The sequence below is a fragment of the Volvox carteri genome (genome assembly GCF_000143455.1).
Source record: "Volvox carteri f. nagariensis unplaced genomic scaffold VOLCAscaffold_42, whole genome shotgun sequence".
In the NCBI taxonomy this organism is placed as follows: domain Eukaryota; kingdom Viridiplantae; phylum Chlorophyta; class Chlorophyceae; order Chlamydomonadales; family Volvocaceae; genus Volvox; species Volvox carteri.
Window position 1 is genome coordinate 651,501 of NW_003307585.1, and position 9,344 is coordinate 660,844.

Consider the following 9,344-nt stretch of genomic DNA (forward strand, 5'->3'; position numbering starts at 1 on the left):
GGGGAGGGAGGAAGGGGGGGGGGGGAGGAAGGGGGGAACAGAACACGGAGATGTTCGTGTGTATTTTGCCGGGAGGCGGCGGACAGTCCTCGTCGCAACTGCCCGAAAACAGAAAGCCATTCCCTGACGCCAACCTCCCTTTTCTTCCTCTAAATCCCCTAAAAGCAAAAACGAACCCCAAGCAGCTCCCGCCCCACACCCTAACGGCTATAACACAAACACATACACACATGTGCACATACGCACACATGCACACTCTTCCCTCCACTTCCTGCACACACACACACACACACATCCGTCGCCCAACACAGTGCCCATTGTCCGTCACGTGCGGCACACGCCCGACCCGATTGGGTTCCCTTCACAAATCCTCTGTACCGACAAACCACCACCACCACCACCACCACCACCACCGCCACCGCCACCACCACCACCACCACCACCAACACATCCTTCAAGACAGCAGCAGCAACAAAAAAACAACAAAAACGCAATCACAAACACGACAATAATAACCAACAGCTGCAGCACCAGCACCATCACCACTGCCACCCAACTCACATCCGCGTCCAGCACGGCCGTCATCTTGTGTGTGAGGTCCCGCCACCGGGTCAGGAACTCCGCCAGCAGGTGGTGGTCGGACAGCAGCGGGGGGAAGCCAGCCAGCACAGGGTCGGCGGCGGACACGAAGGGGCCGCCCTGCCGCGCCAACGTCAGTGACAGGCTCATGCGGTAGGCGGCGAGGGCAGTGCCCAGGTCGTGGGTCGCCAGCATGGTGGGCGGCATGTAGCTGCCAGGGAGTTAGGGCGGGAGGCGGGGTGGGATAAGATAAGATGGACCACTGGCAATTGGAGCAGATATACCAGAGATAGACGGATATAGTCCAGGAGAAGACAAATGTGGGGGTGGGGGATAAAGGGGAGGGTGTTGGGGGGTCGGGGAGAAGGGGGAGGAGCTAGGGAAGCACGTTGGGAGGGAGGGAGGCAGGCAGGCCGGGGGGACGGGGTAAGGGGGTTGGGGTTTGGGCGGGAGGTTTCAGGGGGGGAGAGGGCAGGTAATATACGTATTGATATACGTTTTGTAGAGCGGAGGGGTATTAAGAAGTACGGGGTCGGGGCGCTTCAGTACAGTACGGTCCGTGTCGGCTGGCAGTAGCACCAGCATCACCAGCACCAACGCCAACACCAAACACCACAACGCGCCAACACCTTCTTAATACTCATTCGAACGAGGGAAAGATCAGAGCCGACACAGGGCCTTGTGCCTTGCGCCCGCCTGTCACTTTTTCTGACTTTCCTTTTCTTTACCCTCCTGGGACTCACGCGTGCGGCACCAGTGGCGGCTTCCCCGTGTTTAGCGGCCCCACTCGGAACTGCAGTACGGGGCTCTCCCGGGGCTTGAGGGCGGTGCTCCAGAAGGAGGACTTGCTGCGGGAGGAGGGAGGGAGGGAGGGGAGGGAGAGAAGGGGAAGAGAGGGTTGCAGGGAGGGGAAGAAGGCAACAATCAGGGAGGGGAAGAAGGCAACAAGCCATGCACTCTACGCCTCCCGAAAGTCTCCCGCGCCATCACGTCCAGCCATCCGCCCAACCGTTTGTCACATACGCGTACATACGTACCACACAGCAAAATCCCATCCCTACCACCTTACCCCGCCCCACCCCCCCGCCACGCCCACCCCGCACACAAACCGAACCCAGTCCAACCCAACTCCCCTCTACCACCGGCAGCCGACCTGCGCTTCTCTGCGTAGAATGCCGCCATCGGCTTGGGGTCGTATATGGACCCGTAGTACAGCGGTACGGAGATCTCCACCTCCCGGGTCAGAGAGGTGCACTTTTTGAAGCTGATCATGGCCCAGCACGTGGTGATCTCATCCAGGAGTTGGGAACACTGGCGGCAGGACGGGCGGGCGGGCGGGTATGCGAGAGAGGAAGAAAGGCGGAAGGTGAGAAAGAGGAAAAATTGACAATGCAAACCCCAGAATGGGCAGAGGGATCGGGGCGGAGGGCGGGATAATGGATAATGGATCACATATTAGGGAAGAGAAGGCGCCGACGGGGGAGCGGGGTTAAGAGGGCGCAGCAGAGGGGAATACGATGTCGTTGGAGGGAAACATGGTTGGTGGGAAATATGGTATAACATGTATAACAAAGAAGGCCGGGGGGAGGAGGGGAGGTTGTAGCGCCACGGAGTTGAAGCGGCGCCAACAAACGTTTTTGCGATGGTCGGAATGAAGAAAAGTATTTTTTTTCAGTGGAGGGTCGGATGTTGTGATGTTGTCATTGCTGTCAAGTCGATGGTGATGCCGGGGCGGCCGTCATGCGGGTGGTGATGAAGGCAAAGGTGAGGAGGTAGAGGAGCGTTCAGTGTAAAGTTTTCGTTCTCGTTTCTTTTTTTTCCTTTTTCCTTTCTACGGACGACACTGACGGACCTTCTGTTCGTTCTGCGGCATGTTGATGGTGTCTGGTACGGAAAGCCTGTACGAGATGCTGAACTCCACGAACACGGACAGTGCGTCCTCCGTCACCAGCCGCGTTCCCGCTTGCGGGTCGGACTGCAGCCCGGTGTGTATCGGTGCGTGCGGGGTCGGGAATGGAGGTGGGGAGTTTACAGGGAAGGGAGGGAGGGAGGCGAGGGGCCAGTAAGGAAACAGGGTTTAAGCAGCACGTGTCCTTTCCCAGTAGTGCAGTGCACTGTACGGGAGTCCGTTGTGGCCCCCGATGGCCCTCTACCACCCTTCTGCTGCTCGGGTATTTATACCCTTGGGGTCTATCCGGGGGGCTCTCGCTGTAATACCTACTACTACTACTACCTACTACTACTACTACTACTACTACTACTACTACTACTACTACTACTACTACTATCTGCCATCCTCTCCGCCTAGGAGAGAGGAGGTACAAAGGGGGGAAGAGGAAAAAGTGGCTCGCGGGAGGGGTGACAGGGAACCAGAACACGGGGACAAGACCCCAGCAAGAACCCCAAACTCCCCCTCCACACATACACGTACACCTGCACACCTGCACGCAGCCGCACCGCACGATAACCCGTTCCTCTGGGTTAAACTCCCAGCGCTTGTCGTACTGTGACACGGCCTCGGGTCGCAGACCCAGCACGTTGCCCAGGAAGCGATTAGCGCGGCGGTCGAACAGCGCCAATCGGGCGATGAAGAGGCATGGCAGCCGCGAGCGCTGGAGGCCTTGATGCGGAGGTTGAGGTGAGATGGGGGTCGGGGGGGTGGGAGGTGTATGGTAAAAAAATATGGTGCGAGGGGTTTAAGGTAAACAAAACACATGTACTGATACTTCAACCACAGCAAACACATGCATGCATACATACATATATACACACATGCCACCACGCATATATGGTCTTGCTCACCCGTCTTGCCCACCCCGTCCGCCTGCACCAGCGACAACCCGAACTGCCACACGCGGCTGTTCTCTGGCAGTAGCGCCCCGTCGGGCCGGTAGTTGAAGTCCACAAAGCCCTGACCGCCCGGGTCCAGTACCGGGTCCAGCAGCTTGCGTAACCTGCATGGCGCGAAATGAAAGGCATAGCACGTGGTGGATAGCGTGATGGAACACACAGCACATGGCATGGTTCACCGGTTCACCGCACATGGACAGGAGAGCTCAGCACGGCGCAGCAAAGGGAACTCACAGCACGCAGCGCCATGTAGCAGCGGGGTGGGGGTGGGGGAGGAGAAGGAGGCTTGACAAGGAGGGTTAGACCTTACTCGGGGGGCGATGCGGATGGAAAGCGGGAGTGGGACCGGCACAGACCGGCGCAAAGAAAAAAAGAGGGAAGAAAAAAGTGACAGACAGGGTAGAAGGTAGAGGCGGAGGAAAAAGATGGTGGTGGCTTCCCTCCTAACACCCAAACACCAGCAACACCAAAATGTCCCTTTCAACTCAACGTACATACCGGTTCTGGCCGCTCTTTAGTTTGGCTTGTAGCAGGGATGGTCGGCAGTTGGGCGGCAACCGCTTGTCAGCTGCGGCTCGCTCCAAGGCGGCCAGGTAGGCCAGGCGCGGCGGGTTGCTGGCCTCGATCAACTTGTGGCGAACATCCTCTGGTAAGGGGGGTTGAGAGGGAACGCGCAGCGCATGTGTGTGTGTGTGTATATAGAAAGGGTGGGAAGGGAGAAATGGCATTTTTGTTTTTTTGGGGGGCCATTCTTTGAGGAGCAGCCATTTGTTTGCTGTGTAACTTCTGTGCCCCGCGCCTCTACCAGGCTACCACCCCCGCCGGTGCCTCAGCTGCCACACCTCGTGCCACACTTCTCTGCGGACAACCCCCTGCCGCGACCTTTTCCTTCAATCCACCACGGCCCCCCTCCCCCCTTCACCTCTATTTACTTCCTGAACCATGGCTCAGTGACTTCATCATCATCGCTTAGGACTCACTGGGGGCAGTTTCTTACAACCTTGGACGCCTTCCGGCAGTCAGGCAGCTCATGTCTGAATCTGTTTCCTCTTTCTTGCGTATGATTCCCCATCCCGCATCTCCTGCCTGCCAGTCTGCCAGTCAAGCCAACCCAAGTCAGTCCCAAATCAAACTAAGCCCCTGGCGCCCCCCCCGAACCCCCCCGTCCCCCCGCCCCGCCCCAGCTGCTGGTCACTCACTCAGGTCGACCACCTTGGGCACGGTGCCCTGCTTAGCCAGGTCCATCATTATTCGTTCAGCCTGACGAGCCTCCAAATGGAGCCAGCGCTGCTCGTCCGGTACTGCAGCAAGTTGCTGGGACAGCTGCTCCAGGGACACCGTGCCGTCCAGAGGACGAGACCAGAGCTGCCGAGGGGACGGAACGAGGGCGGGAGAGGGGGAGTGAGGGGGCCGCAGTCGCGTTGGGAGAGGGGTAGTAGGTAGGTTTGGGAAGAACACCCGGACTCGGCGCCCGGGTCCCATATATTTTCTGTCGAGGTATACCGCCACATAGCAGAAAATGATGTTGTGGTGTTGGGGGTAATGGTGTTGGCGGTAATTGTGATGATGGGAAAAGGGAGAAAGACGTATGTGCATGAGAACGGCTGGGAAGGAAACAAGGCGCATGCAAGCCCTCCAGCAAATGTAAAAGCCCTCCAGCAGGATACCCTATCAGCGCCACCACCCTCCGGGCAGTTCAAATGACCAGAACGGCGAGAACGGCGAGAAGTAGAGGACCCGGATAGGACCCCTGGGGGGCCACTATCCGGTGCATTGCGTTTCTGGCAGTAAGCACCCCAGTAAGCCCCACCGGCACCCCCACCCGGTTCGTACCTGCGTCAGCTGCTGTTGCTGGCTTCGGATGTCGCTCTCCAGGCCGTAGCCCTCACCCTGCTGCAGCTGCTGCTGTTGTTGCAGCTGTAGCTGCGCGGCAAGCGCATGACCGCCGGCATGCACAAAAGATCCCGGCATTATGGACCCCGCCGCTAACATTGGCGCCGCCACTTCCGCGGCTTCAACTTCCTCCTCCAACCCGTAGCGTCCTTGTTGAGGTGGTGGTAGTGGTGGTGGCGGCAGTGGCGGCAATGGCAGTGGCGGTGGCGACGGCCCCCTTGTCGCCAGCTCCCCGGCAGCGCTTGCCACTTCCCCGGCGAGGCCATATCCACCAGACGGCCGCCGCGATGGCGGCCGCGACACGGCGTCCTGAACGTCGCGTTCCAAGCCGTACTCGCCCTCCATATACCGCCGCTGAGATGGTGACGGCGACGGCAACGGCGACGGTCGAAGCGGTGAAGGCGGGAGGGGCTGCTGACGCGACGGCGGCAGCGCGCTGCGAAGCTCGACCTCGCTGGAGAGCCCAAACGCGGACTGCGGCGGCGGCCGGCTTGCCGGCAGGCCCAGACCGGTGGGCCCCGGTATCGGATCAGCTGGATCCGTAATATCTCGCTCGGCGGCCTCGGCCGCTAGCCCAAATGCGCCCGGGTCTTGAAGGGTACGTTGCGAGCGAAGGGGGGATAGGCCTGGACCTGTGCGAGGCGGCCCCAGACTGCCGCTGCTGCCCAGGGGTGCGAGGGGTGCGCCTGAGCGGCTAAGTGTCCGTGAGGGCAGCGGTGGGCCTAAGGGTGCTATGCGGCCGGCTGATGGCTGGGAACGGACCGCGTCCGCTTCAAGTCCGAAGCCGTCGGCGGACTGGTGCAAGCCGGTGAGGGGGTTGGCAGGGGAGGGGAAAAAGGGTTGGTGGTGGCGGCCGCGGCATAGTTTTTTTGAAAAGCTGCCGGGACGTGTGGGTCAGAACAGAGCCAAGACAGGGACACGACTGGCCTGCAGAGCGCGAGGTGGACAGCGGACACGGTGGCTTGCCCATACGCCGGCACCAACGGACCGAGACGCACCATCCAACCCGGCCTTGCACCGCCGTTGGACCCACCTGCCGTTGTGGAGGGCCCTGCACGTCGAGGCGCTGGAGCTCCGCTGCGAGACCCACGGCCGCATCAGCCGCAGCCTCGTTGGCGAGGCCAAAGTTGCCGGTGTTCCCTACAGGGCAAACGGGCAGTGAGGCTGTGCCATGCTGTGCAGTCGTGCTGGAATGCAGTTGTGGGAACGGGTCAGGTAACTAAACGCACCCCTCCTTGACGAACTTCGACTTTGCATTTGTGGGGTCACCAGCGGAGATCTACGTAGCAGGGTTGAGGGAGGGTTGGTAATGATCCCTTGTAGTGCGACATGTCAGGGTGGAAAGTTGTGGTGCAACCTACCGCGAGGGTCGATGGGATGTGCGGAATTCACCATCTTCATCAAAGTCTTCGAGCTCCATTTTAGCTTGAAAACCTTTCCAACTAGCTTTCTTTACCTTGTCCGATGTACTCGTTGACTTCTCCCAAACAAAGCGTTGCGCTAGATCCAGCTATTCATTATCTCTTCCCATTACACAGGCGGCCCCATGCTTAATCCTGTACCAAGAAAGCTTATTGTGGGGAAGTTACCCCGAAACCAACAGCTGCAGCCCCAGTTCTACGGCTCGGAGCTTGCTAGCTTCCATAGAAGCGCAGCTTTGTATTCTGCATGCAGTTGTCAGTTCAATTATGGTACCGCTTTCGGGTGCATTGAACCTGGAACCCGCCGTACCCCTGCTTGACTTGATACACGAGATACACGAGACTGTATCCGTCTCGTAGTTTGCAGGCTTTTCTTTGGACTCATATTTGTTTACCTGGTGTTTTGTGAGTTATCTGTTCCTGATAGAGGTATTGCAAATAGACTACTGGCCGCCGGCCCAGTTTGTAGAAAGCGACAAAGATGGCGACGAAAATACAAAAGATCATGACCCAACCCATCAACCTGATGTTTCGCTTCTTACAGAGCAAACAAAAGGTGCAGATTTGGCTCTACGACCAGGCGGACTTGCGAATAGAGGGCCGCATCATTGGCTTCGACGAATACATGAACCTGGTGCTGGATGAGGCAGAAGAGGTGTCAATGAAGCGCAAGAACCGCAAGACGTTGGGCCGGATCCTGTTGAAGGGCGACAACATTACGCTTATACAGACAACGGGACGTTAAGGGGCTAAGCCCTCAGAGGCAGCGGGTATAATATTAGTGCAACGACTTGACTTTAGACGACAGGAAGGGTTTCGGTGATGGCGGTGACATCTTGACCTCGTTTCAGTATGGATTGCCTTTGTGACATTGACGACAATAGATGACTCGGTGCAGGTATGTTGGCATGTTACCTTGGAGCCCAGGTTAGCCAAGGGGCAAAGGTTCTCCGGAGTACGACATTACTTTGCTGGGAGTTGCCTGGTGGCGCGTCCACCTAAAGGCTGGTCGGCGGTGAGATTGTGATTGGGGCATAAAAAGATCTCCACGCGATCTCCGTAGACGCGAAGCAGGTCAGTATGCACCAGCACGTGGCTTAGATCGTCAAAGCGGAGCAAACCGCAGAACGCGAGCACTGCGCCTGTGACGACCATTCTAGTGAGCAAGGGCACACCTTCGCGGATATTTTATTCCACCAGTTGCGACACTTCCGTCGGGGTTGCGACGTCTAAGTTCCTGGGGTTTGCCGACAGCGTCCGATGGGCGACTTCCCGGACTCCGGCACACAAGGGATGTATGCATGGGGTAGGCAAACCTGCCAGCTCGTGAAAAGCGGACACCGCCACGCTGGCCCGATCCACTGCTTGGTGCCCCACTTTGCGCACCGCTGCATCCTGCCGCACTTTTGTCAAGAATGCTGCAGCGACTATCCTGCTTGCGCCTAAAGGAGGTTCCCCCATGGAGGTGCAAAACGACGCCCATTTCCGGATAACTGGTTCGTAGAGCCGCCACATACTTGCCGCTCGGGTTAGATGTGCACTCTCGACCATAGCGTCCACCAGGGCGACTAGCTGCAGGTGTTGCATCAGTATGCTGCCGTTCAGCGTCTCCCACACTCCTGCCGGTAGTCAGCGATGAATTGGGACCGGAACCGCACAGTCGCGCGAAAAATCCACGTTAAGAGCTAGCACACCCCAGTTCGTGAGATGACCCTCGCCTTGGCGATCTAGGAACAAATCCGGGCGCCTCGGCAGCACCCAACATCCCCATACAAATGATCGAAAAACAAACTCGTTTTCGATGAGTGCTGCCACCAAATGGCCCCCGGCCAAAAAGGTGCAATTAGTGTCATGGAGGTGCGACATAGCGCTGCGTATGCCAAGACCCGGCTCATCACTGCGAAAGGTGGGTTACACCATGTTCTCTGAGGCCACGGCAACGAAAACGCATTAACACCCAAAGTACCCGGAGTGTGAAAAAACGTATAGTATGGTTGAAGCTGGTAATTGTGATCAGATGCAAACAGGTCAACCTAAGGTCCCCACTCTTGATTGATGGAATCAAACACCTCTGGATGCAACTTCCAGTCACACGCATCGTCCCTTTTGGACAGATCGTCCGCCAGGCCATTTTGCTCTCTCGGAATCCACGTGGTGACGAGGTTGATGTTATGCTCGACGCAATACCAAAACACCTGGAAGCACATTGACTGGATAGCGTCGGACATGGAGCCTCCCTTACACAATGCATTATCTGCGACCTGGCTGTCGGTATGGAGCAAAACCCGTTGATTCACTAATTGGCCATCCTTATTAATGCTTTTCAGCACGTTTAACACGGCATTCAGCTCGAGATAACCGGACGATAAGCCCCGAGTGTCTATTAACCAAGGGCCTGCCGCTTTCGGTTGTGACGGTAAGTCCACCCAACTGCCCCAACCGCTAAATGACACTGTGCACTGACGGGTACTGGCACCCGCTGTGTCCGTGAAGACTTTTATCGTATGCATGAAAGACGGACGCCAGATTGGCCTTCGGCCATCGTACCGCATGTATGGGGATGTTGGGTGCTGCCGAGGCGCCCGGATTCGTTCCTAGATC

General features: G+C 57.8%; 2 protein-coding genes across 2 annotated transcripts in view; one reads left to right on the top strand and one right to left on the bottom strand.

Moving 5' to 3' along the window:
* Positions 1 to 6,742, bottom strand: part of VOLCADRAFT_95212 (uncharacterized protein) — a gene marked incomplete at both ends in the record, with an annotated part of 8,746 nt that extends 2,004 nt beyond the window's left edge. Inside the window, 12 exons of the mRNA XM_002954391.1 lie at positions 562 to 790; positions 1,323 to 1,427; positions 1,733 to 1,890; positions 2,432 to 2,554; positions 3,021 to 3,199; positions 3,382 to 3,533; positions 3,928 to 4,075; positions 4,629 to 4,794; positions 5,434 to 6,117; positions 6,356 to 6,462; positions 6,552 to 6,601; positions 6,684 to 6,742. Of these exons, the coding sequence (XP_002954437.1) occupies positions 562 to 790; positions 1,323 to 1,427; positions 1,733 to 1,890; positions 2,432 to 2,554; positions 3,021 to 3,199; positions 3,382 to 3,533; positions 3,928 to 4,075; positions 4,629 to 4,794; positions 5,434 to 6,117; positions 6,356 to 6,462; positions 6,552 to 6,601; positions 6,684 to 6,742 (2,160 nt within the window). The remainder of the gene's footprint in view (positions 1 to 561; positions 791 to 1,322; positions 1,428 to 1,732; positions 1,891 to 2,431; positions 2,555 to 3,020; positions 3,200 to 3,381; positions 3,534 to 3,927; positions 4,076 to 4,628; positions 4,795 to 5,433; positions 6,118 to 6,355; positions 6,463 to 6,551; positions 6,602 to 6,683) is intronic.
* Positions 6,743 to 7,139: 397 nt separating this feature from the next.
* On the top strand, positions 7,140 to 7,769 carry VOLCADRAFT_82766 (uncharacterized protein). Its single transcript, XM_002954316.1, has one exon. It carries the CDS (start codon positions 7,225 to 7,227, stop codon positions 7,486 to 7,488), a length of 264 nt encoding a protein of 87 aa, XP_002954362.1. The 5' UTR covers positions 7,140 to 7,224; the 3' UTR covers positions 7,489 to 7,769.
* The last annotated feature ends 1,575 nt before the right edge of the window (positions 7,770 to 9,344 follow it).